Source organism: Agrilus planipennis, unplaced genomic scaffold (genome assembly GCF_000699045.2).
Source record: "Agrilus planipennis isolate EAB-ADULT unplaced genomic scaffold, Apla_2.0 scaffold156, whole genome shotgun sequence".
NCBI lineage: Eukaryota > Metazoa > Arthropoda > Insecta > Coleoptera > Buprestidae > Agrilus > Agrilus planipennis.
The window spans coordinates 367300-394313 of NW_020438859.1; the positions used below are offsets into that span (position 1 = coordinate 367300).

Sequence of the window (27014 nt, forward strand, 5' to 3'; positions counted from 1 at the left end):
GTGCCAATTCACGACCTTCAATTTTCAAATACAAATGTGCCAACTACAAAACAAATATTCGTAGTTCTCCCTGCGCGTATACATTTTTGATTGGAAAAGTTTTACTGCTGCTGCTATAATGATCTTATTACATTTTCTTAATTTTGAACCGCTTTCAGATAAGAACGGTTTATATCCAATATTATTTTATAAATTAACACAAATGTTTTACAGTTTTTAACTTATTATTACAGTCAAACTTGTCATCCCCATATTTCTATTATCAACATAAGTTAATCAAAGAAAATAAAAGCAGAATTTAAATTGAATTCATTGACGTAAAAGCCTTTCCTTTTATAATATCAATTCCAATAGTTGTTTTTTTCGCAAATGAAAATTTTGAGTAAGATTTTTTTGTATGAGTATTTTTTATGTGTTTTGGATCATTCGATTGTGACATCATCGTTGTCTTTCTCTTATTATTTATCCCTAATGTTTTGTAAAGACTGTCAACTTTCCTAATGTTTTCTGTATTGTATTACAACTACATATTAAAGTTGGTAAAATACGCCTCCCATTTAAGTATTATCACAAAAAAATGAAGATAATAAAGATGTTACTTTCAAAAAAGAAGTGAATATGCACGACTAAAGCATGACTATACTCCCTAAGTAAAGCATCCTGCGACTTCCTTGAATTCTCCGTGATATTTCAGAAACTAAACAATAAATGACCGCACTCATTTTTATTACTTGTGAAAGTGAGTTAGGTAGTCTCATTGGTAAAGTAAAAAAATTATTATCCCGAGTAGAAAGAATGCCACACAGCATACAGTAGAAAAATATGTGTCCATTAGGGCATGGCTGGACGCATCCCTTTTTATGTTCAACTAGTTCTAAAGTAATGATAGCACTTTCCTTTTGAGCTACCTTCTAGGAAAAAACATCCTGCCCCGACCTTTGCTTCTAACACAACCAGCAACGTAATAAAGTCAGGTCCACGACTGTCAATAGCACGAAATCATTTTGGATTTCATTAACGATCGGAATACGAGCTTTTGGAAAGCCTTTCGCTTTTCAAACAGAAAAGTTAATAAAGTGTTAAGTCACGTCAAACGGAATTCAATCAAGATCCTTCTTCTTTATCGCGTAGTAATTCAATTTTAATTTATTCTTAAACTTATAAAAACATGAAAAATCATCAAGTACGCGATTCAAAATTTATAACGGCTCTTGCATCATTAAGTTATGGTCTCTTCACTGTAACTTTCTCTCAATTTGCTACTCAACTTGTTACTAACAACATTGAACATGAAACTCAATTACTAAGTTATTAAATATCTACTTCCACAATCATTAACATCTTCTGTAAGTAACAGAATCTATTTATTGTTCAACCTAATTTACCTACTTTGTCCAAATGTCAAAAATAACAAACAAAACTCAAAGTAGCTGAGTTGATAAATTAGTGCTAAAATTGGAGTTTATCAAAAAAGAAGTTACACTACTAGAGGGTTGAGAGACGAACAAAGTGATTTTCTATTACATGCAATCACTAACATTCGTCATCATTTTTTGTAAAAAACGACGTGATACAGGAAAATTCTTAGAAATATTACCTTCACCCTTATTTTCTTATAAACAATTAAGTAAAGTAATTGCAATAAATGCTGTTTTTGAGGGGTTTTATGCTGTATTCAGTAGATTGTGAGAGTTCCGATAGTTTGAGACAAGGAGATATTTTCTGATAGGAATGATTAAAAAAATATGTTCCACCAAGTCATGCATTTTTAGTTAAGATTATTTGATTAGTATAAACGTGACTGTTTCTGATTTAAAAGTTAATTATTCGAATTTTGACTACACCCTAAACTAGTAGATACAAATGAGAAATTACGTATAAAAACAATTTCCATGAAATTAAAAATTGTTTATAAAATACGCGATTAACCACTTTGTTAGTATTGTAGCATTCTAAATTGAAAAACTGTTTGTACACCAACTTTTTCAATTACTACATGCAAAATACAAAAATGGACCATTCTTCCCCTTGTAAGTAAAAATTCCTGTTTTATTATTTGTTTTACAGCTGATTGACGTATGGATTACGATCCTTCATTTATATTTCAAAAAGACAGTAATTTTGAAAACAAAATTAATTTTGTAAACTGAATGTTGTGTAGAATTAATAGTACTATGACTAATTTACGGTGCGCAATTTGAAATAAGTCCACAGGGTGCCAGAAACACACGCGACATGGGTTATTTACGAGACCAATGGTGAAATGCCGCGGCCCAACCGGTGGAAAACTAAATTTACGGACTTCCCGGAAAACTGTTTTATATAAACCAACTGCCTGACAGAGACATTGAGTTCATGCAGATTATACTATCTAAATTAAAAAAAAAAAGGCGAGGGGCAAAGATGCCAAAATTAAAACAAAACACAATGAGAAGTTTAAAAACCATTCTTTCGTTAATTTTGTTTATAGCAGGTAACACTCGTATCTCATAGGGATTAGACATCTTAACTTCCTTATTAATTACAATTAAACTATACTGACAAAATTTATAATAATCAATTCTTGTGTTGATTATATTTTGGTAAAAATACCAAACTCATTATATTGAGTTTGAGTTTATGTATGATTTAGAGCCCATGTAAGAACCATTAAATTTGCCATTAGATGATGGCTGTTATGGATGGTTAATCTTCTAAACTAACGTTTTAATGCCGAAAATAGAACATTGATGAGGATACAAAAATTGTCAGCAATTATCTAAAAATTAATTTTGGTGGAGGCGTCGGGACAATTTAAAATAAAATATTGTAATTGAGCAACAATTTGGGTTTCATTAAGTAGAATAATGAATTTACATCTTCAACTCCTATTTTGAGTTGCAGCTAGAGATGCTAATTTGTATCTGTCTTTTAAAATTAATAAAAAATTAATTAGACTAAAATGTTTTGCATTGAAAATGCTCACAAGTGACCGCGTTTTTTAAAATTGTTATGGTTGAATTCGGGGTAAGTCTTTTCTTGTTTTTGTTAAAACTAAATCTTACTAGTTTAATATGTTGAGTGTTTGTAGGGCTTTGTTGGCATACAAAAAGGATCACATTTGATATTCGTTCGTACATCATTGTCCTCACAACGAAAACAACATGCTTTGAATTGGAAATTCAACACAAAGGTTTATTTACAGTTTAAATATTAAATTCATTCAGCGAACAACATGTGCTTCATTACTTTACTGTTATCGATCGATAGGTTTTAACAACTTTTGAAATATTACATTTGTTGAAGAACATTGGAGGCAAAAAATATTTTCCTGAAATAAAAAAATGGATTGCAATTTAAGGGGAAAGACAATTTTTATGAAAGCAAACTTTTTTGTCTCCAGAATGAGATGAAAAGTCGTATATACGATTTGTCAAACGCCCTTATTTTAAGTTCGTTAAAGAGTTTGAAATGGATCTTAACGAATTCGCTACGGGATATTAGATGTGAAATGTTGACGTGACAAATTATGTAACTGACAAAATAAAATTAAAGTCCAAGATAAAATGACATTAATTTATATATTGAGCAATTAAAAACGCGAACTTAATCACACAAAAAACCTGCGCCCTTTTTCATTAATATTATCAACATGATTTTTTCATTGTAATAAACATATAATCATCATTTTGTAACAAAGTATCCTTAACTATCTGCGAAAAGTAATCTAATCTAGGTCTACCTCTACCCCTCCTAATTGCTAATCTACTGTATTTAAATTATCTATAGATTTGTTTGTTATAGTTATACTACTCATTAAACGCAGGAGTCGTGTCCAAATCCTTGCACGAAGATATTCTCTACTTGCGAAGCAATTTCACTGAAGAGCCACAATATAGTATCATAGATCCCGACACAACTTCAGAAAGTAAGTCACGCATGAACAATGCCCAAATTTCCTTCAAAGGTTCACTTCTTATCAAACTTAACTTTACAATTGCTTTGGTCTACTAGTTATTATCACTAGTGAAACCTCAAGAATCAACAGTTGCATTTTTTCTGACAATTTAACAAATTAGACGGATTACCTACAATAAATACAACGAACTTATCTTTCTGTGTTTCAGCCTCTTTGGTGTTTTCGTTCGTCATATTGACCGTAACTTCCTGCGGAATCGTCGCATCCCTGATACTGTTTTACGGCCTTTATAAGGTAAGCAATATTTTAAAATGCATATGCCGCATTTCGACTTTTTGTTGAGACAATCGCGTTGGCTCATATATCTACTACTAAAGTTTCTACTTTGTCGAAGAAAATTTTATTGGCTTTTGTATATGGTCGTGACATACATAACACGGCATCCCCAAGTCGTAAATAACAGTTTCCAGCAACTCGTAACCGTATTGATCTCGAAAAGTAATTCTCTAAATTAAAGATGATTTACACAAGTTGCGTCACGCGGCCGGTTTCAGGCACTAACCATTATTAATGAAATTTCCTTAATGTGAAAACCCGATACCAATAGCTAAATAAGAAGAGCAACTTTTGTATAAACCCACTTCGTTAAAACAAAGAACTCTTTATTTATTATTTACTCATTTACTGAATGGTAAGAAAATTTCGTACTTGATCATAGATTCTTCTTCTGTTCAAAGCTTCGTCAATATTGGGATTCGATTACATCCATCTTTTATTGTCAAGTACAAACAAACCACTTTATTGTGAAATATAGACTACGATTATAGGTGATCAAAATCACAAGTTTAAAACGAGACAGGAAAAATCAATCCGATAAAATTCTTTCTGTTTCCTAATTTGTTTTTACCAAAATTTCCTTATTTTCCCGGATATTCTCATAGCGAACAAGGACGTTTAAATAAAAAAAAAAACATTTGGTGTAAATAAGAAAATCCTTTTCTTTTCGTTACTTAAATCACAAATATTTAAAGACATTTTCAAAGTGCAAATAATATTAAAACAACAAGAATCCATTTGACAAAAAAATTAAATAAAAATCCCCCTTTCCCTAAGCTGTCTCTAAATTCCTTAAAGTAAAGTCAAATAACGCACAATGTCAGAAAAATCAACTTTTTGGTCACACCGCCAATTGGTTTCAAAATAACAAAAGTAAACCACTAAAAAGGACACAAAAGAATACACGTCAGAGAAAATGTGAATGGAAACACTTTTGCGATCTCTGTTCTACTCAATTTTCAGCCGTGATACTAACTTGATCAGTTTTTGCGTAATATAAAAATGACCTTAGTAGAAAACCAGGAGTAATGATTCAGTAATTTAATAACTCTGTGAAAGAGTTGTAACTGATGTAAAAACTGAGCCTCACTAAGCAAAGTTTGTTAGAGAGGGCTAACATTAACGGATTCTTAAGTGCGAAAAATCTCGGTATAGCCAGCAAAACTTCGTTTACGGAATATAATAAAAGGGAAAGTTCCATTAGAGTGAGCTTATTTAACGAGTGTCATAAAGTCCACCCTGAAAGGCTTATATTCATAACTTTTCCTTCCCCTGAGCGTTTTTCTTAATTGCATTTCTCCTTATTTTTCCAGGATAAACGCTACCTACTAATTCCATGGGTGGTCACATTGGCAGTTTGTATAGTAGCTGATCTTTCACAGTGCATATATTCATTTGTAAAATATACGGTAAGTCCCAAAAATCCCTTCTTATTTATATACAATGGGGTCAATCTGTGTTATCTACCCATTAGTTGATAATATACTTGAAAATTCGTTAAGCAACTAAATTCATCAACACAGGAAATAATAAGTTTTTGTTCGTGATGCCTATTGTTTGTAACGACATCGGATATAACGACGAAACTAATGTAGCCACAGCGACAGAATGTGGCGAAGTTTGTGAGTCAAATGTCTTATATAATGAGTCTCGGTGCGTAACAGCGCATAAAAAGCTGAGGAAGTATAATGTACAAAGTTAGCTAGGGTAATTCCCCGGTTATTTAATGAAAATGTAAAAGTATTTGGATATGGCCTACGATTATAAAAACTAAACTTCACCAGTCCTTTTAGCCTTGTTATAAACGATATTGTCTGTAAGTTTGAAGCACAGACTGTTATACGTACATACCACTCACAATCAATGCCAATTTCGGAAGTATAAAAGCATATTGAGTTGCCTGATATTACCGAATGCAGACTGGGAAATCAGTTTTCCCAAAGGATACCAAAGAAAATTGAATACTTAACTAACTCAAGGCTTGGTTACGCTACCGGACAAATGCCTCTCAATTTCAAATTCGTAAATATCCTTTAATGTGCAACGTGGATAATCAAATAATACTTTGAAATAAAAACAAAAATTTCCGCCGTGATAGGGCACATATTCTGTTGCTCCTTTCTCTGCTTTATCAGTATCTCTTGCAGGCATTGTGTGCTTGAAAACAACAGCGAAAATGCACATGTTTGTCTTGAGCAAAGAATTCATCGGTAAATTTCAAAAGAAGCACGTTTTAATTAAAACCTCTGTCAACAAAACTGAATGTTGAACAAACACGAGCTTGAAAATTTTGAAATATTTACGTGAAAAGGTTCGAGTTTTTGTAGGCGACCATTTTAAGAGTAACGAGGTCATGAGTAACTTCGAGATATCACAATGTCAATAACGACAAAGCCTAGTTAGCACCATTCCAATTCTGAGGTGACGATATTTCAAAATGCTTTTGTTTTTGTCCATTGCAACCCCACATTTCGTGACTTGTCATAGTCAGTTCTATTGTATTCTATGTTTAACTATTACAACAAAAACGTGAAAAATAAATAACTGAAATAAATTTCAGCAAGAAATAGTGGTGAAATATTTCAATTTAATGCCCGGTTAGAAATTCTATAAATTTATTCGGGACTCTCCATTGTTTCTCGCGGTCCCAATTTAATCCTAACGAAGGAACGGAACTCGTTCTCTCCATTTTTGCAAAAGACATTTTAACGTCATAAATTAAGATCCAGCGCTTTTTAGGAATGTTGAGAGTGTCATAAAGTCTACAGCACCTCAGGTTTGTCGTGAACGTTACAAACTTTTCTGAATTAATTGGCTTGCTGAAAACGTTCTATTGCTTTAAATAAATTTAATCGTGAATTGCAACGGCTTGGATATAAGCGGTCATAAATAAATTTTTAAATGGCCACTGAAACAGTTTCCTTTTAATTAAAATTAAAATTAAAATTTCGAATATCACTCAGCTCACAATGAATTATTTCTAAAACAGAAACCTTACACTCGATTGTTTATACACTTTTTTTGTTTTGTTTAACGTGATGCAGTGGATACTTTTCTTTATTGATTAAAATAAATTTCGCTTTGAAAGCTTCTAATTAAAACTTGAAGAATTCAACCCACACACATACACAAATACACACCCAACGTTACGTAAAATAAACCTTTAATTAATTCTAAACCGAGAGTTTTACCGTATGTTGTTGCTATAGGTACAAACGCGTTTTCTCGAAAAGCTAACTCATGAATTTTTGTATTGTTTTGAAAATGCTATCCCTAATCCTGTAAAACAATTCGTCAAGGCTACTTCACTAAAACAGAAGGGAAAAACTCGTTTATCATCATCATCACCGTTAGGTACTACATACAAACACATCAGTTGCTTTTCTGCAGGGAGTTCGCTTCACCTGGCTTCCTTTTCATACGTAAATTAATTTACCTTAGTCGATGGTGGATGTGGTGTTTCAAACACAAATGTATTTTCAAAATAAATATTTTTGGTATGTAAGGGATATAAGAATAGGATTAGAAAATACAGAAATAGGAAACGAAAAACTAAAAGAAATTTTATTTATGGAGCCAGATGGGTAACTCTAGGATGGAAAAAGCGCTAGAGATATAAAGCATGTTATAGACAAAGGTATTAAAAACAGAAACAAAAGCTAAGAGGGGTAGAGGTAGACCTAGATTAGATTACTGTACAAATAGTAAAAGATGTGGGATGTTCTAGTATTACGAAAATGCGAGGATTAGTTCAGGATTGAAAAGGGTGAAGGTCATGGGGCTGAAGGCCATGTGATTATGATGATGATGATGATGTTAACAATAGTTTACAAGAATTGTGAGAGGATTACATATTGTGGCCACTTTTTCTTCTTAAAAGATAACGATGAATCTAACACTAAGAAGCGTTTAATCATTAAGAAACTATAATAAAATAGTGTAGATGTAGTATACGTATTACCTTAAGATGTGGTATTAATGTTACTCATTTATAAATGACACCTTCTCTCTACCGAATCACATGGAACATAGAACAAATTGTTTAATGTCGCTCTTATTTTGTGAAGGCAAACAAGGAAGAGATGGGAACAAACAAATGCGAATAATTTCGTCAGTATTTTGCTAATTAAATTACATGATATTAGGTAATTTCACTTCCTTCCGTCCTGCTTATTCCTAGCATTGGTTCAAACAATGCCACCGTTTTAATTAATGCTCTATAATTAGCAATAGTGTAAACTAAAATTGTACAGAATGAAATTTAACATAAACGTTTCCTTTAAAAGCAAAGTGAAAGTAAATGCGCCTTCAACTTTATCATTAAATTTTGTATTTTATTGGCATTTACAAGATGAATGAATAACTTTATAATATTGCACGCCGATGTACATATGATATTAACTCAAAGTTCAAAATATTCACGAAAAATACGACAAACGTAAGTTATAATTTATCGATATTTCGTGCCTGTACATTCAATGACACATTATTATTCGCTCCTCTGATGATAATAACTGAATAATTATGTTAATTTCATTATGTAGTGGTCATAAATATGCAAAGATAGCCTAGCCCATCTGTGTCTCATACACTACATAACGCCTTCATAGAATTTTTGTTACTTTTTGGGATAAATGAATTGAAAAATGTAATATAATCACAATGTCAGCTGTCTACAAGTTTTCGTGATGACGATCTGAAAGGTTCAGGTACCTGGTATAACATCCTTAATGCAAACAAGAAGGATTGCCATTCTAAAATCCGACAAAGAGCTTTGTGTTGCTTTATGTAATATATTAAATTCCTAGAATATCTGCTATCGAATATATTATATCGCTAGGAATCAAAGCACCTATGACTACGACCCTTATACGGTGGATTAAGGATTAACTATCCTTGTTTTTTCGGTATACGAGAAATTTTTCTAAATCTTATGTAATATGCATGTTCATTACATTATATTTATTGTAATAAATTATATTTCTAAGTTAAAATAAAAAACGCCTTTGGCATATCATAATGGAGATGCATGAGGAGCATTTTTCATACATGATACGCTTGCTCAATGATTCAATCCTAATTATAAACAAATAATTTAGATGTAGGTCCTGTATAACTTTGTATTTAAAGCTTAATAAAGAATTTGACTAAAATCAACTTCAATTTTTGAAAAATATAACTGATCAGTTATTTACTATTTTAGCACTTAATTGATCGGAAAATTGCATAGAAAACAAATAAATGAACAGCATTAGTATAACTAATTCTAGATTTTCCTTTTATTTCGTTCAAGCCAAAGGTTAATAGCATTTTTTTTATCAATCAACTATAAGCTGTTTCTGATGTTGATTGATGTTAGCGCTGTAATTTTATTTGTGTTCCAATATATCTTTATTTTTCAAATGAAGAAATTTTCCCCAAGAGTAGATGTTAATCTACGTTTAATTGGAAACCATGGATCATTGAGAAAATATGCTTTCGGTAGGTATTATTAAATACGTGTGTACAGTGATTATTATTTTTATATCATAAGTTGTGTTTTTTTATACAATCTTGTATACAATTTTATATACACGAAAGTGTGAATATTAATAACATTTCTGCAACCTCCAGAAAGTTTGGTTGTGACTCTCATAATCCACCCTGATGAAACTTTAACATTATCAAGCGAAACGTTGGCATTAAAGCAATAAGAGGTTTCACCATTTGAGTCAGCTTGATTTATTTTCGTGAAATGTTGTTGCGAAATTATATCTAGCAAGTAATTATATAAAAAATCATGCAATTTTTCTCACAATTCACTAAATTAAAATATAATAAATGTACTAAGTTATGGTAAACAAATATATTATGGTTTTCGTTGCCTGCTTTCCTGATTAGATTAGATAAAGTTTCTTAATTGGCAAAGTTTTACCATTCTATTAAATCCAAACCAATTTTCAGTTGTTTACGTTATGTAGATTATTGGCGACACTAATTCTACTACGCTATTGTATGCAGTGTTTTCTAATAATAATTGTTGCTTTTCAATCAAAATTCTAATTGAACTTAGAACGAACACAACGAAAGATGTCTTTTTTATTTGGAAAACTAAAACCAAATATATTGAAAATAAGAAATAATATTTTATTCCTCATTTCAAATAAACAACCAGTAATTGACCCCATAGGATGACTTGCATTCATTATGCCGAATTTAGTGTTAGAATTTTATAGAAAATTAAATTATCAACAAACACTTCCAAAATCTAATTGTATTGTTTGTGAAATATAAGCATTCGAAGTCAGATTAAACATGGGGATAACTTTCAAAACTATTTAATTCTCTACAAGTGCACCTACTAAGTTTGGAATCTCCAACTGTCTGCAAGTTAAACAACTCAGTATTAGGTATTTTATTTTTTGTACGTCGGCAATGCTATAAATAGATAATACCTTTTGTGGCTGTAATATTAAAATAACTTGTTGGAAGCATTTTTGGTATGGGATAAAGAGAGCTTTTTGTAATATATTTTCTAATACTGTGAGCAAAGTGATGTTAATCGATTGAGAACGTTTCGCTTCATCTGAGCTAAAAGGCCTGTTCGGATGATGAACTTGAAAGAGTAAATTGAAAAAGAAGTCACAAAATGGAAATTGATGATCCAAGTTTTTTACAAGACGGCTTATTATATTTAGAATGCGTAGAATACATTTCGTCGTTGTGTTAAATGATTCGCATAACAAACTCACAAAGGAAACCGTCCGTAATTAAAATTGATAATAATAATTCATAATTTTATTCTATACACTAAAGACAACAATCATTGCCATTTCTTGTAACACTTACCTGAGAATATTTAGCTAGTTCAATCCACTCTCTTTGGCAATAATTCATCCTTAATTGCAAAAACTTAATTAATAATTAGCAGATTGCCTATGCGCCCGACAATAGTATTATCAACTAATGTTTCGTTTGTTGTTAAGAACAAACAGTTGATCGTAACACAGTGCCGTTTATGAGACATTAAAAATTAAATAACTTGAACACGTATTGAAATTAATATTACTTATCCTTTGTTTTAGCTTAAGATCAATCCCCAGAGTGCCATACTTTTTACCTTCGACTTCTTCATAGTAACATTAAATGTAAGTGCTTTTGTTGTTACAAACACATCAACCAATATAAACATTTTGCTGAGCATCAAAGTTAAACAATCCTTTTTATGTCTATCGTTCTAAAATTTCAATTAATTAGTTGCGGAAGTGTTGAATATGTAAGCAGGAAAACCATAAACAAAGGCTCTCTGTTTTCCTTTTATAATAAAATCCTAAATAAAGGACTTAAGATATTCAACGTCAATTCGTAAATTCAATAAACGAGTCCCGACATCTCATTTAACAACTTGCCAAGGAATCCAATTTCACATCTCTACTCGGAAACTCGAATTTAAAACTTGTGGCGGACGTTCAGAACAACGATCGACTTTTACGACAGCAAAATAACTTGTTTTACCAAATATCTAAATCACTCTGAAGCCATTACCTTTATTCTTATTTGCGTACCCGGAAATGTCTGTTTATTATGTATATTAAATAGGTAATAGCAAATTTCAAATTAGTGTTTCATCATTTTAGGTACGAAATTATTTTTCTTAAAGGTCCGTTCTCTTCGACATTGTTAATATAAAAAATAGGGGTAACAGAAATTGACTTACCCAATTTTCTCAGGTATACGCTCTTCTGTGTGTGATATCCCAGTACCAGGAGCTGAAGTGCGGCCGAGGTCGAGCCTGCGATGATGCGGATGTAAGGGTGAGTTTGTATCCATATCCTGTAACCACGTTTCCTCGTCTGTAACAATACAAAATCCCATCTCACTTCTCTATCTCATTTATTCCATGTGTTCTAATAATAGACCCTCCATCGTTCCTTTTTTATTTACCATTTTTGCGAACAGGAAATAAACATTTCGAAGAAGACATGTGAATAAGATGAACGAATGAAATGTACTTATAGACATAGAATAAATAAAACAATGAAGACGCTAAGCGATGATGAGCGAAAAGTAGTGAAACTTTCATTCTTTTTCTTTGCTTAGAATGTCGACTAAAATCAAATGATAACGATTCTTACAAAAAAAACAAATAATTTTTGATGGAATATTGTATCGGTCCATTTCGACCATTTCCTTTTTTTATACCAAAATAATAAAAACCCTACCTAACCGTTGCTTACTATTAAAAGCACGTTGATTAAAAAAATATTACGACTAGACGGTTATTAACGACTAGGTACATTCCTTGCTTTCTCTGTGAGACTGCTCTAAAGGATCTGTATTGATAAGGACCGTAATGGACGAAGGACAAACCTAATTGGCGAAGTTTTCCCGAGAGGGATGTAGGACGTAATTTTAATTCGATAATAACCTGAAAAGATCCAAAATTGAAATAGGGCCACTATCGGGGTTCATTTTGTATATTTCAATGCTTTGGTAATCATCTAGAAGGGAAGGATTATCGGCGCTTCTAATTAAATTTAAACAGCTAGAGTATATTTCGTGGTTATTATTAAATATGTATGTGGGAAACGCTACACTAAATTTTCCAATTCTATTAAATCTAAAATCAGGTAAATGTTCCTTAAATCTAACTTTATTTGCACTAGGACTCTGACCTATATATTGTTTGTCGCAATTTTTTACATTTGATACTGTCTTGTACGTCTAAGACCCCTAATGCTCTCACGACTACAAATAATTCAGTAAGGAGAAACATGTATCGGACCTTTCTTGCAGCAAAATTTCCCCTAAATATGATTGATAGTACCTACCTAACTGTTTCTAACGTCCTGGTGCTATCCTGATTCCATTTCTGACGCTGAATGTAGTGTACATCTAACATCAGAGGTAGAATGATCTCTGAAGAAGCTCGCTACTCGTGCTAACGAAACGTTAGGAAGCAACTCCCAACCGATGACGAACTTTAGACCCGCACCAGAACAACATCAGTTCACCAACTGGCCGTGAAAGCCTTTACCAATTTGTTTCTAACGTAATTGCAGCGTTTAAGGCTATATTTTCAGAGGTTTTTGAAGTCTTTTGGGCAATATAGTGCCAAACGTAAACCTGACTGGACATAAAAAAGTCAGGATTTCCATTCTGAAATGAAAACAAAGATATTAAAGCAATTTTCAGTTTTCTCGGTGATATTTCCGAACACGTCGTATTTTAACTCCTTGACAACTGGCCTATTAATCGGTATAACTAGAATAATTTTTTTGAGCTCCTTTTTCTGACTGAAGAAATCGAACAAGCTCAGAAGCAATGGCGTAAATAGAGTATAGAGAAGGGCGCACTCGAGGGCGACAGATGTCGTCCATTCCGAGTATTAAATTTTATCACTTTAAATAGTAATTTTTAGAATAGGAATGGGGTGGCGTAGTCAGAGTCCTTCAAATCCTACTTACGCCACTGTTCCGGATAAAATGACCGTGATGTTTCAAGCAAAATTCTTACTTCTGGTCTGTTATCTCAGATTCCGAGCATCCATTTCAGCACCCAGGCAACAGCCACCACTTTCACCGTCTCCAGAAAACCGGCGACATATTTTCACGAAGGTAAAGCAACAACCGTCCACAACAGTTCAACAGCGGCTCCGTCGTCTGTGGGAACTGATGAATCGTCACCTTGCACGAAAGTTCAACGAAAATCGGTGAAATTCGACCAGGCGTCCCAACTCTTGGAGCCGTGGTCGATGGAAACGAAAAATGTATCCCGAGGAATTGATACAGCACCGCTGATCGACTCCAGGAGACCATCACAGCCTAGTGTTTAATACATGCAATGCATTGGAAGAAACTGATTGATAGTGGTTAATTGTTATTTTCAATTAAATGATTCGTTCGTTTGTTTGTTAAGATCTGATCTAATTGAATGCCAAACGGAATTGAATTAATTTTGTATTGTTCGAATGATAAAGCTCACCCAGTCATAAAATTAATTTTTAACACAACACTTTTTCATTGTTCATTAGGCAATTACATCCCTCGATCTTTTTTATGCTTTAAAAATACACAATTTTTTTTAAAGGCGTTCTAATAAAAATTACTAACATTACTGATGATATAATTTTGAATGACCACGTAATTCTATTTGGCATTTTCTCTTTTCCGAAGTTTGCCTTGTTGAATCTCTAGATGGGCCCTTAGAGATCTCAGGGTATGGTCTAAATATTAATGTAGGTATTTAATTTTAAAACTACCAAAGAATCTATAAAATTATTTTTGTCCTAACTGTTAAACTTTGACAAATTTTATAATTACTGTTTAGAATAATCAAATGACTGAAATGTTTATAAATGTACAGTTCATTGTATATGTAATTTACATGTAATTAGTGTACAATGTATTAAATTTAATAATTAATTAATTACTTATGTGATGTGCTAACCAGCAAATTTGTACAGCTGTAAATAAATAGTTAACTGATTGTTTATTACATTGACTTATATTGATTTTGTCAAGTATTATTGATCAACTGAATCCTTAATATTATATTTTAAACTTTCGTAAACATATTTCAGTTAGGTATGTTTGGGAGTACAACACGAGGAAAAGGTGGATACTAATACAGAAATTAATCAATTATTGACTTATTAATGTTGCTGAACAACTGAAAGTTTTTAAAATATTGTAAACAGTAACTTACAAATGTAGAACATTTCTCAACAATCCCTGCATTAGCCTTTTTATTTGAACATTTTACATTCTAAATCATTTAGTAGTAAAAACTTTTAAACAAACTTGATTATTGAGGCAATACAATTATACACATTTCAAAAAATTTTAAGTATTTGTCGCTATTTTTCCTATACCTTGTCTCGAAACTTTTATAGGTATACTGCAAGTTACAAAAAAAAATAAAAAAACTTTATTGATTACATTATATTTGCAATTAAATATTAACAGAATTGATCGATACTAATCAGCTTCGTATTCCAAAAAGCCAGTATTCCCAATATTTCCCTTGATCCATACATCAAACTCCTGCTCTATTTCCTTCGACATAATTTCCTTATAATTTCCTATTTTCCCTGACCTCATAAACACCCCTTGATTATTTGACTCATTTATTTCATTTAAAAACGCCGCTAATGACGAATAATTGACAGACCTATTATTTTTCATATTTTCGAAACTGAGATGATTTACAAGATTTCTAATATCGCTTTCCGACGCTGGTTTTTGCAAAAATCTAGCGACATCCTTAATTACGGACGGAAGATTTTCTTTTAATTTCTCATAACGAAGAATAAGTACATTTGGTTTATTTCTTTGTACCCAAAACCCTAAATTGTGATGCCAAAAAGGCCCGTAAGGAACTGAAATTTAATAACTGATATGTATAGGTAATCACTGGCTAAACAAAATTAGTTTGCATACTAAAACAACAAATTTTTACCTTTTCCTTTTAAAAACAGTCTACTGTAAGTTTCAAAAGTACCAGTAAAGGCATCAAAATCACGACTGAAGTGATAAAAAGAGACACAAACGTCTTTGCAGTTTCTTGTTATGTATATTATCTACAATTAAAATCATACTATGTCATAAAAGAGCAACGTCACGTAACTTAATCTTAAAGAAGCTACAATCAGATGACGAAACGTTCGACAATTGTTAGTAGAATTATTTTGAGCTAATCTGGAATTGTACTCTTTTAAATATCTAAGTATCAGGGAGAGAAATTTTTATCTTAATTTTAATATTTACCTTTGGTTTTTTAATAAATTTCCTTATCTGATTAGGTAAGAGAGCGAAAGGTAAATGTGTTTTGATTAAGCGTGGTCTCTTTAAATTTTTGATATACTCAAACGAATTTGTGCTAAAGGGTTGTCTCTTAAGATTTGGATTTTTACTGAAGGCACTTTTTAAATCGTAGTAGACGTGTAATCTAAAATAATTACAGAAAATCGGATCATTTAAAAACACCTTAATGTGTGGTATACTCAAAATGAGGAAATCGTTCATAGATCGGCCTTTTTGCCTTTTCGTAGTTAAAATTATTTTCGATTAACCAGACCATTTCTTGGGTCCATGTTGTTCCTAAAAATGGAAATTTAATTTTGCCCGCCCTGTTCACGCACTGTTCAAAAAATAAAAACACTGTTTCAATTTCAGCAAATGAATGTCGCAAAGATCTGAATAATTATTTATTTATGCACGTACGGGGCGTTGTCCTTTCAGTCGCCTCTTACGACACGCAAAGACAAAGCGGTAGGGCTATTCTTACCCGGCCCCACACGGGATATTATTTACAATAACTAATTACTCAAAGTTATCAATGCTAAAATCCTTTAGAATTTTCGATTTACCTGATTTAGGAAAACTACAAACCCATACGTCATCATCATACACTTCAAAATTTTCAATTTCATTGCTGTATTCTCCATAGGCTTCGGGGAGGGTAAACCCCTTAACTGTTACGTACCCCTTTCGAGTTTTATTAACAAATTGTGTATCTAAAATTTCGTCTGAAAGTTTCGTAATTTGGAACATTGTGCAAGTGATCGCAAAGTTTTCGAAATATCTCCCCAAACATAAATTTGGAAAATGCCAACTCAAACGTTATTAAATTACCTCAAATGCTGACTTCTGGTAATTTGTTCAACGTTTAAACGTCACGTATTTAAATATTACAGAACATTAACAGTACCAGTCGGTTCATTTCTAATTACAAAAAAGATCTTACATTAATGATAAAGAAAAATACACAGAAATTCCATTAAATTAAAACCGATAAATATTGACGCAATGAAATTGAAAACAAAATTTCAAATATTAAAGAACATGGCTATTTTAGCCTCCATTTTGAAAGCCGCATGAGTACTCTATGAAAATTTCAACCTTGACGCCCATAGAAATGGCGTAACTAACATAACCTTTTAAAAAACCATATGATCGAAACGATTTCAGGTGATTTTGCAAATTTCGTGGCATGCTTATCCGTCTAAATAAATTTGCCAAAATAATCCTGTGTTGGCAAGTAAACAAAATCGTTTAATACAATTTAGTAACAATTTGTCCTTTTTAGGGCTGGACTAACTGCCGGTTCAATTTACACGTTTTATTCGTCAAAGAAAAGCATAGACCACAATCGCTATGAAAACATGAAAATACGAGAACGTATGAGCAACACAAACGTTGGAGAGTACATTCCAAGTTCTCGTAAATTTTAAAATAATCGTTTCATAATATAACCTATAAAATGGCGCAAACGGAGCAACAGAAGCTGCAGCTCATTCAAGAATTAGAAATCGAAATGATGGCCGACATGTACAATCGTTTAACAGCCTCGTGTCATAAAAAGTGTATTCCGCCAGTTTATACTGATGCCGAAATAGCCAAAGGAGAAGCCGTGTGTTTAGACCGCTGTGTAGCTAAATTTTTGGACATTCATGAAAGAATTGGTAAGAAGCTGGGTCAGTTGTCAATGCAAGATGAAGAATTACTGAAGAAAAAATAGTTTATTGTCTAGTGTTTGTAGTAAATTTAGAAGCTTTTTTATTTTGTATGTTATGAATTACAATTAATAGTTTGTTTCAATAAAAAAGATTTTTCTTGTCATTTACAACATAATCTAAATACGCACGTGCGTGACGTAATAGTTACCTTAAAATGGCACAAACCCTGTTGCCCTAATAATTCTCGATTGTAAAATAATTAGCTCTGAGACCAATGTAACTGAAGCTTTTTGTTAAACAATTTAAACATTTTAAACTTAAAATTCATTAAATAGCTTTAAAATTAAATACCACGCCCAAAGGCCCTTCTAAGATTCACAAACAAAATAAATTAACTAAACTATTAATTAATAAGTAAATTTTATTTAAACTGCAAGTACAAACAAATACCTTTTAATGCGTTTTAAAGAAAAAAGGGTACCTAACAAAACATAAAAAAATAACGACTGATACAAAAGACTTACCTTAACTACAGTTGTGTTACCTGCACTTTTAAAAATGTCACATAATAACAACACACATTATCAAAAGTCGTTTTTGCGTTTAATTATCTATTTTATTTTTACAAATAACATCGTAAATAAAATTACCATTCGCAAACAACCGACACGAAAGACATCGTACGTATGACTAATGTAAACCGCATAGATAATGTAAACCGTTATGATACACCTCTCTTCTACTCACATTTAACGTCTTTAGTATTTAATATACATATATGTTTATCTATCTAACTTTTTTTCTTGTAATTTGTCCGAACTATTCTTGACCTGCGATAACAGGCAACTTTTGAAGGAGAAATGTTTAACTAGTCAATGAAAATAGTACATATAACAAAAATTATTCGTTCGATAATTAATTACTTGTAGGTGTATGTGATTCGTAAATGATGTAAACCATAATAAAATACATATAAAAATCGTGCAATAAAAAATATAATAATCATAATTACTTATCAATAGGTATTTCATTTGGAAAAATTATTCTTAAAGAACAGGGCAGAAAATAAAATATAATTTTTTGTAATTATAGCAAAGCATGTTTACACCCCGACCCCGAATATTTACCCTCAAAATAGCAACAAAAAAAACTTCGATACAAACGAAGTTTCTTACGCAATTGAAAAGGAAGAGAGATGTCCACTAACAGGTCCCATTTTTGGTCAACGTTGCCAGACCACAGAAAACTTCCCTAGACCTGGCAAATTTAAAGAGAGCTAAACGAATTGTTAAAGTTTAACTGCACTTTCTTTAAATACTTGTAAATACGTTAAAAGATAAATGTCAAAATCAAAAATTAATAACTTACCGTTACCCAAGAAGACTATAAGGGGTGCCCTAAAGGGAGAGGCTACATAAAACGCTGAAGGCACTTTTATTGATTTATTCTAAATAATAGTACTGTTATTTCTGTATAAATACATTTAACAATTTGTAGGTCATTAAACCATGTTCATTATGTATAACTCGCTAAGAAAAAATCTCTATAAAGTATTCAAATAAATTATTTCCTATAAATGCAAAACATAAGAAATGCCTAACAGTACAAAAGCGGTTATACAAAAGCACGAGATTTACGAGGGGGGGGGGTTCTTTGAGGGGGATGGAGGTAAACCACCGGGAACGGCAGCAGGAGAGGGGGTAGTTTCCCATCGTCGTTATGACGACGGACACTAATTAAAAAATTTATTGGCAACGTCGCCGATGTGCCGCACTGGTTTCGAATACCAAAACGAAAAAAAAGTGAGAGAAATATATATAAACCAAATCTGTACAATTATAGTAACATTAAAAACCTGAATAGAATATAATAAATACAGAAAAAAATAATAATAATGTTATTGTTATTACATTATACTTGCGCGAGAGAAAAAAAATAATAAATTTAAAAAATGCTGTTTCCTGGCAGTTAAAGGCCGATTCATTTTTATTACTATCGAAATTAATTAATATGTACAAANTAAATATAGGCCATCATTCAGGTAACAAGAACATTTATCAAGGTAGGTATTTATTTTGCGAATTCGTTATTACTTTTTATTTATTATATTTATTATCATAATAATAATAATAATCATCATCATCATCATCGTTAGCGACTTATAATAATGAACAGTAATAATACCCTTCACGATATCAAGCGATATATTGCACAAACAGTAGGAGAGTGAGAGGGACAACTGAACAAACGTTTAAAAAAAAATAATAATAATAATAACAGGAAGTCGAAGAAAATCTCCCACTGTAAGCAGACACCTAATGCTTCGCGAATGATAAAAATTCATATTTTTATCACCCATCTATGTACTTAATTTTCGTTCAATTCATCTTCATCATCGTCTTAGTAAAGGTTTTTTTTTTTTTTAATCAATATATATAAGTATGTATAACGTTTAGTAATACCATGTAACAAAAATTGTGTTCGTGTTTCACTGGAAGCACTTTACAAAAATATTCTTGTACAATTTTTTTTTAATCAACGAGTAAAACACGCCCACAATAATAATAATTAACAACAACGGCATCCTCACATATTTCTTTCGTTTTTTTTTTTTTAGTACCATCGTCGTTACTTATGTATGTATCTATGCATAAATTACATGCATTTTTTTTTTAGTATAAAACAAAGACTACTTTAATACAAATGTTTCGACATTACGTCGTGTTTCCACTTTTTTTTTTTTCATTAAATATTTATACAAAGTCGATTGGTGATGGTAATGGTGTTTGTTGTCAATAGCAGTCCAAGTTTCGAACAGTAGTAGTAGTAATAGTAGTAGTAGTAGAGCTTTCTCAGTCGGTTATGTTTTCGCATGGACTTTCCTATAAGTAGGAGACATTGTAGGAATTGTTTCGTATAGCTTTATTATTATAGTCATTGTAATATTATTTTGGTTTTGTCTTTGACGAGTCATTTTTCCTGAAACAATAAACTGGACAATAACTTACCTCTATTCTTTCCAAGTCTCCGGCTTGTACGTTCTCTTCTTCGGTTATACTGTTTTGTTCGATAAGGGTCGGTCCGTGCAAGGAGCATTTTTCGTGCAGTTGTTCCCGCGTCCTTTGAAGTTCCTTCCTCAACCTATCTCTCTCTTCTTCCCGCTGCTTTACCACACTCTGTAGAGCAAACGATAACAACATATTGACATACGAAAGAAGAGGACAAAATAAGCAAAAAAAAAAAAAAGAATGGAAAAAATAGATGAAGCGAACGAAATTCAACGAAAGAAAATGAAAAAAAGAACAGCTGAATATGTTAAGCGAAACAATAAACTAATAAAGTGGAATGATACAAACAAATGAAGAGAAAAAAAAATTTCTCAACATCAAAAAACCGAGCTCACCAATAATGTAGTAAGTTGAGAGCTGAGAGTGGTTGCAATTTCTTGTACTTTGATGACAGGCATTGAAGGAACAGGGGGTAGTTTGTGTTCCGCGACCACTGATTCGTTGCTGGCACAAGAAGGGTGTTTTCCTCCCCTAGCCAATATGACATCCGCATCCGTAATATTAAGACTATCGTTGATGGTTGACAAAAGTTGACCAGCTACGAAAATATTTATTTTTAAATGACCCTTAAAATGCACTGTGCACTGAGAAATCAAATAGATACCCTGATAGACAGCTGCCAGGACTAATTCGGAAGGATCGGAGGTATTTTTGTGTGCCTCTTCACTGGCCATGTCCGCTATTACAGAATACGACTCCCTGGGAATGCTCAAAAGGTCTGCTACGAGAGCTTCCTTCTCTTGAAGGGCCTTTTTAACTTCTTCATCTTTACGCTTGATTTGTTCTAAAATATTGCAACAAATGTTTCTACTTCTACTTGCCACACCATTATTGTATTTCATTAAACCTTAGATTAAAATTCATAAAAAAAAATACGGTAAATATCGTTTATAACGCCTATGAAAGGACAGGTGAAAGATCGTTTGGATAATAGGTACTAATATGACCCAAATAAACGAAGGGTTAGGTATCACACATGTCTAAAAACTCTTATTTCTGCTGGGGGCTATAAAATTTTATCTCATAACCCGTTATATCGTTGTAAGAGATGTCGCTATAAACGATGCTTACTGCAATAAGTATTGACTGAAAACTTTGATCGATACGATGTGAATTGGATGCCTCTTCGGACTTAGCGTTTAATTTAAAGTAGCACGCATGTTATAAAAACAACGTAAATTACCAAAAGATTATTTTTTCGAGCAAAGAAGATCTAAAATTTCGCAATAGGCGCGAAAGCGGAGTATAAATACGAAAATTCCGCTCATTTTTTCTCGCTAAAAGTAGTCGAAAATGTTTAGAATAAAATAAAAATAGCAACTTTGCTATTAAAGGCACAAATAAATAATTACGTCCAACACTTGTAAAAAAGCTTTTACAATAACAGAATTTCACACAAACCTTCCAACTTTTTTTTAATTGCAATTCCACTAACTTTCTTACAATACATCGATCGGTAACTGCATTCCGAACATAATTTAGTTAAAGAGAACAGTGTTCACTGGACCATGGTTAGACTTGTACTGAAGCATTTTTTTAATTTCTTTTTGTCAACACACGAACGTCTACGTGTCTGTTTTTTTTTTTTTTTGGCAAAGTGATGATGGCTTACAATGTAAATATCTGTGTAAGTAATTAAGTTGCCAAAGACAACACAAAAACGTTAACTCGTTTTTTGAAAACATATCAATAAATTTGGGTTAAATGAATAGGAAGGCTTACCGATTGGGGTAAGTACAGGTTCTGCCGTAAGAACTGGAGGGGCTGCAACATGTATTTCAGTGGGCTGAACTAGAGGCCAATCTTCAGCTCTCAATTTCACTGAAGCCCCATTTATAATCGGTGTATCTAACGCACAAAACAAATTCGTTTTTTTTTTTTCTATCATCCCAAAATCCTTTTCAGTTCAGATATAAGGTACACGTTCGATACTTTACCTGTATTTATTACCCCTTCGCTATCAGACTGGCCTTTCTCTTTATCTTCTTCACTCAGTCTACCACCAGCAGCCTCAGGGCTGGACTCGGGTGTATTAAGTCCGTTTAAGGGTTCTGTGGCACATACTTGTTCGGCCCTTTCGGCAACGTCTTTGGTACTGGGTAAATCTTGCACAGTTTCCGACTCGTCGGCATCAGGGGTAGGTTCAGACCTCTTCGACTTACCCTCCCTCTTGTTATACGCCTCCGCGGCGTCTGATATGTGTTTGAACCATCTGCCAAAAAAATACGCACTATTTTCGGATATTTTCGAAAACAACATTACTAAAACTAAAAAAATTGTCAACTATAAAATACATCTGCGTAATATCAGCAGCAATAGTTGTAGTTTTCTTCTTCCAGGTGCAGCATACGAACAGTTCCAAATGACATGTGTTAATTGTCTTATAAATTACGATCAGCTAAATGCCGTCATTAAATTTCTGAATCACTGTATATTTATAGGTGTGCTAATACTAAAACTAGCGTATAACACGTTGCAATTCCAAAACATAGTGCTATATGTTGAACTTGGGTATGACTCAAAAAGCGAAAAAAGTGAAAAACAAAAAACAAGCCAACAACCGGAAAAATGTCACCGGTCATTCTAATGTAGTACCTACTAACTTAAAACCAACGTTATTAATAAAAGATGATTACAGAGAATCATTAAAATTGAAGATTGCATGTAATCCCATGCGCTCTGTCTAAACAATTCTCGTATTTTATTGGGTCTTATTTTAACCGACAACGTCTGAATTATAAACAACTTCACGAATATAATATTAGATGAACAAAGTATTTCATTTAAGTACATTTATTACAGTCGTATTGTCCTTCCTTTGAAAATATAACAGAGACACCGACTGAAACCTTAGCAAAAATTAGACAGACGCCAGACACCCTTTGTGCCCTTTAAAGATCGTTATTATTGCACAACAATAATCTGTCTAGGAATTTCATTAAAATGGCAATAACGAAAGCACAAAAGAAAAAGATCTCTCTCGCGAATTAAGAAGAATTAAATGAGCAAATTACATTTCCATTGTTCTTTGCAGAAAATGTCATAGCCAATTTGAAAATTACCCTTGAACTTAACTGCAAGCTATCACATTTTGTATGAATGTCGTTAGGTCATAATGGTCCAATGTTAAATTGCCAGTTTATGTTTTATTACCTGGTGGCGGAATTCTGTACACTACTGAACATGTTCAACTTAAGTAAAAGCACAACCAAAAGAAAAACGATGGAGAAAGCCAAATCACCGGCGAAAACCATGACACGTGTTTAAAAAAAAAGAAAACACCACTAGAAAAGGCAAGAAACGCCGGAAACAACGTTCGGGAACTGATGGCTTCAATCGAACAAAACGTTTCCGATTGAAATGACCCGGTGCGTGTGCGTATATCTACATATATTATACTCCTCTACCCGTTGGATATTTTTAGTTACAACCATTGCCGTTGTCGTAACACACACTCAATCCAATGTTACGGCGGCCCAATCAAAATATTTTCCCAAGAAAACGGCGATTATTTGAAAAATAGTTTGTTATCCTCCGACTAAGGGGTCCGTCGATCGATTGGGCCAGTAAAGAACGAACGGACTTTGGAAAATAAACTACACACGCCATTCTATCTAAAATATACAGTAATAGAAATGGTTACGACTTATGTTATCTTTCACAATAATAAGTTCGAGTCCTGACTCACCCAGAGAAGCAAAATAGGTTCCTCTTTGGAAAAATCGCTTACAATAACATGGAAATTGTTTCTTAACTATTAACATATCAAAATACAATGTGGAAATCAAAGCAACAGGTTTTTTATTCACTACAAAACCAACAGACCGAAAGCTTTTCAACATAACGTAAAAAAAACGACCATGACAAAGCTCTTACAAAAAATGAACAAATTATATGTCTGCATACAGCGCATTCTCACAACGTTTTAAAAAGCTTTTATAATAACCTTTATGTATACGTAATAAGTGACCAAATGAAGAGCTAGGCATGCAAAACTTCAAAGGAAGTCACATACCAAACAACTGACATAAAACTAAATCCATCTGGAAATGTTTTAACATCACACAGAGATCCAAAATTAAATATATTTTTATTTTTTCCTTATTATGTTTCTGTATTCTGAGTAGCCGAGTTAACCTGATTGACAGGCATCTCATATAATATAACACATAAAATTCTTTATTTTATTAGTTTCCGTTACAAATTTAATTTTGCAGTGTTTCTAGGTGCTTCAATTTAATTTCAGTTATGACAACAATAATAAAATGTTTAGACGATATGAAAATGAAGAGATTTGATCAATAAAAGACACTTTATAGCTTACTAAAATTGAAACTGAATGGGTCCTTTCTTATTTGTTTATTGGTCTGATCTATTATTACCTTTTAAATACTGATAGCTTAACCAAAACGACATACACTTGATACAAAAAAAAAACTAGCACGTGAACATTGGATCATTAAAGTGAATGATGTCACATCAAATTAGTGTAGGCAAATCCTCTTGAAATAAATGAATTAGACAGAAAAGAGATCGTTACGTTAACATAATCCATACGTATAAACTGATATATTAGACTAGAGTAGGAAAGCCTCCCAGAGTTAGTACGATGGGTGGTATCCATAACTATATGCTGCCTATCCCTTGACAAAAAGCCTAGGCTTTTTATTTTTGGTCAAAGATACACACAATATCAATTTTGCAATTCTTACACATATTTTACTGAAAGACAGACTGTACAGGATTTCCACTTTTAATCTTTTAACACGTTTAATAGTTTATTATTATATGTCGATACTACCAAATATTTAGCAGAAAGATGGATTTTTAACGAATATTTTTAAAATCCTAAAATATCCTTTCCTTCGACATTTTAGCCGATTAATTTATTGGAAGGATGTTTTTATAGGATTCGCATTCATCCGGATTTACAGGATACATCTCTATCAAGCTTAAAATTAGTTAAAAATAAGTCCACGAATTTCGTCGCCGTTATTAGAAATAATAAGTCAATAATTAGATCAGCAGGTCGAAAATTAGTTGCGTTTTTCCGCTCGAAAATAGATCAATACCTCGTAAGAAATAGTATGAATGAGTCACTACCGTTGGACTATTAACAATTTTTACTGTATTTTCATTTCCCGTTTGTTCGTCGTAAATAAGAAAACCTTTGTGCGAATACTCTCCAAGTACTATTTGAAATACATATTCTTGTCACGTTAATACACGAAAGCTTTTTTCGTTTGCATTTAAACAAAATTCGTTTAACCCATTAAAAACACGAAAATACGATCTAAACTTAGCGAAGCTTTCGTTTTCTTTATAAAAGTTTAACGATTAAAATTCGAAAGGGATTGCGACAAAGATCAATGCACTGATTTTTATTCGGAATTTTAAATCGAAACTTTTACGAATCTCTTTAGGGGCCCATAACAGTGCATTAACCTGTGTTTAAAGATTAATTCAAATTTGATCTTCATTGTACAGTACAAATTTTGAAATACGTAGGTCCAATATAAAGAAGAAACAAAATAATACATAAATGATTTTTAGTAAATTTGCACGCCATCTGTCAGCAAAATTTGTGTATGTTTATGGTTTTCTATTTTTAAAGGTTTTATTGGCAATTAGGAAGCACAGAAATATGTCCCAATAATAATCCAATATTGACAATACCAAAAAAAAAAATCAAGGCTGAATGCCTCTTCCGAAGTTAATTTTCATTGAATTCTTCAAAGCGAAATGTATTTCTTTAATAAATTTCTCGATACTGCACTGTAGTTTAAATATAGAATTTAATTTTCTTTGAAAAATTTTAATAACTTCTGTTGTGCAATTTAATTTTTACTGCAAATGAAACTATATAACTCTGAATGACAAACACAAACAACTACCTTGCTATAAGACTTCCCCTCCTCTTTTCGTCCTTCTCTAACTTATGTATTTGGGTTGGTAGCACCAAACTACCCCTTCTTTCCAAATTACACACACGTTTCTCCCCTTCTATAGTAAACGATTTTCTTCGTTGTAACATTTTTGTTCGAACAAAAATCAGCACAATTACAATACGACGATCGTTTTAAACAATATCAAATACAAACTTTTTGATTAAATTTGATTGAATGTTCGCAGCACTGATCCGATTGGATTAATTGACGAAACCACGATGTAAAAGTAAGTAGTAGCCGAATTGTATTTTTGATTTTGTAAACCCGGAAGGGAAAAAGCCTCTGATACGGTGAAAACTACAGCCAATCTAAACACCGCTTGCTTC

At 32.4% G+C, this 27014-nt stretch overlaps 4 protein-coding genes and 1 long non-coding RNA gene across 9 annotated transcripts in view; 2 read left to right on the plus strand and 3 right to left on the minus strand.

The window, feature by feature from the left end:
* The window catches only part of LOC108741058, a 48809-nt gene extending 33779 nt beyond the window's left edge, over positions 1-15030 (plus strand). For all 4 annotated transcript variants that reach the window (XM_018475670.1, XM_018475674.1, XM_018475671.1 and 1 more), the window contains exons 3-8: positions 3784-3907; positions 4107-4192; positions 5548-5643; positions 11299-11361; positions 11944-12027; positions 13749-15030. In XM_018475670.1, coding sequence (XP_018331172.1) covers positions 3784-3907; positions 4107-4192; positions 5548-5643; positions 11299-11361; positions 11944-12027; positions 13749-14048 — 753 coding nt within the window. In that variant the 3' untranslated portion in view covers positions 14049-15030. The remainder of the gene's footprint in view (positions 1-3783; positions 3908-4106; positions 4193-5547; positions 5644-11298; positions 11362-11943; positions 12028-13748) is intronic.
* LOC108741060 overlaps positions 1-19693 on the minus strand; it is a 62775-nt gene extending 43082 nt beyond the window's left edge. The window contains exons 1-3 of one of the 2 annotated variants that reach the window (XR_001938453.2): positions 18197-19693; positions 13045-13372; positions 11931-12066 (exon numbers count right to left, since the gene is read on the minus strand). This is a non-coding gene — a long non-coding RNA (uncharacterized LOC108741060). Of the gene's footprint in view, positions 1-11930; positions 12067-13044; positions 13373-13729; positions 13823-18196 lie in introns of those variants that run through there. The other variant, XR_001938452.1, reaches the window with a different exon arrangement.
* LOC108741057 (sulfotransferase 1 family member D1-like) lies at positions 15128-17028 on the minus strand. The gene is made up of 5 exons (XM_018475669.1): positions 16584-17028; positions 16218-16314; positions 15982-16162; positions 15674-15794; positions 15128-15593 (listed from the first exon to the last, which is right to left on the minus strand). The coding sequence occupies exons 1-5, from the start codon at positions 16765-16767 to the stop codon at positions 15193-15195; spliced, it is 984 nt and encodes a 327-aa protein (XP_018331171.1). The 5' UTR covers positions 16768-17028; the 3' UTR covers positions 15128-15192.
* Positions 17382-17839, plus strand: LOC108741059 (mitochondrial import inner membrane translocase subunit Tim10). The gene has a single exon (XM_025981169.1). The coding sequence runs from the start codon at positions 17477-17479 to the stop codon at positions 17732-17734; it is 258 nt and encodes an 85-aa protein (XP_025836954.1). The 5' UTR covers positions 17382-17476; the 3' UTR covers positions 17735-17839.
* A 626-nt stretch (positions 19694-20319) lies between the features above and the next one.
* LOC108741019 (rho guanine nucleotide exchange factor 11) overlaps positions 20320-27014 on the minus strand; it is a 123184-nt gene continuing 116489 nt past the window's right edge. Inside the window, exons 26-31 of the mRNA XM_018475586.2 lie at positions 22678-22952; positions 22463-22588; positions 21345-21524; positions 21076-21278; positions 20681-20848; positions 20320-20554 (exon numbers count right to left, since the gene is read on the minus strand). Coding sequence (XP_018331088.1) covers positions 20525-20554; positions 20681-20848; positions 21076-21278; positions 21345-21524; positions 22463-22588; positions 22678-22952 — 982 coding nt within the window. The 3' untranslated portion in view covers positions 20320-20524. The remainder of the gene's footprint in view (positions 20555-20680; positions 20849-21075; positions 21279-21344; positions 21525-22462; positions 22589-22677; positions 22953-27014) is intronic.

Coding starts and splice junctions, on each gene's coding strand:
- LOC108741057 (XM_018475669.1), bottom strand. CDS start 16,767: ATGTTCCAAATTACGAAACTTTCAGACGAAATTTTAGATACACAATTT. Junction 16,315..16,583: donor TTGTAGTTTTCCTAAATCAG/GTAAATCGAAAA, acceptor TTCCATTTTTAG/GAACAACATGGACCCAAGAA. Junction 15,795..15,981: donor AATTTATTAAAAAACCAAAG/GTAAATATTAAA, acceptor TTTTAATTGTAG/ATAATATACATAACAAGAAA.
- LOC108741059 (XM_025981169.1), top strand. CDS start 17,477: ATGGCGCAAACGGAGCAACAGAAGCTGCAGCTCATTCAAGAATTAGAA.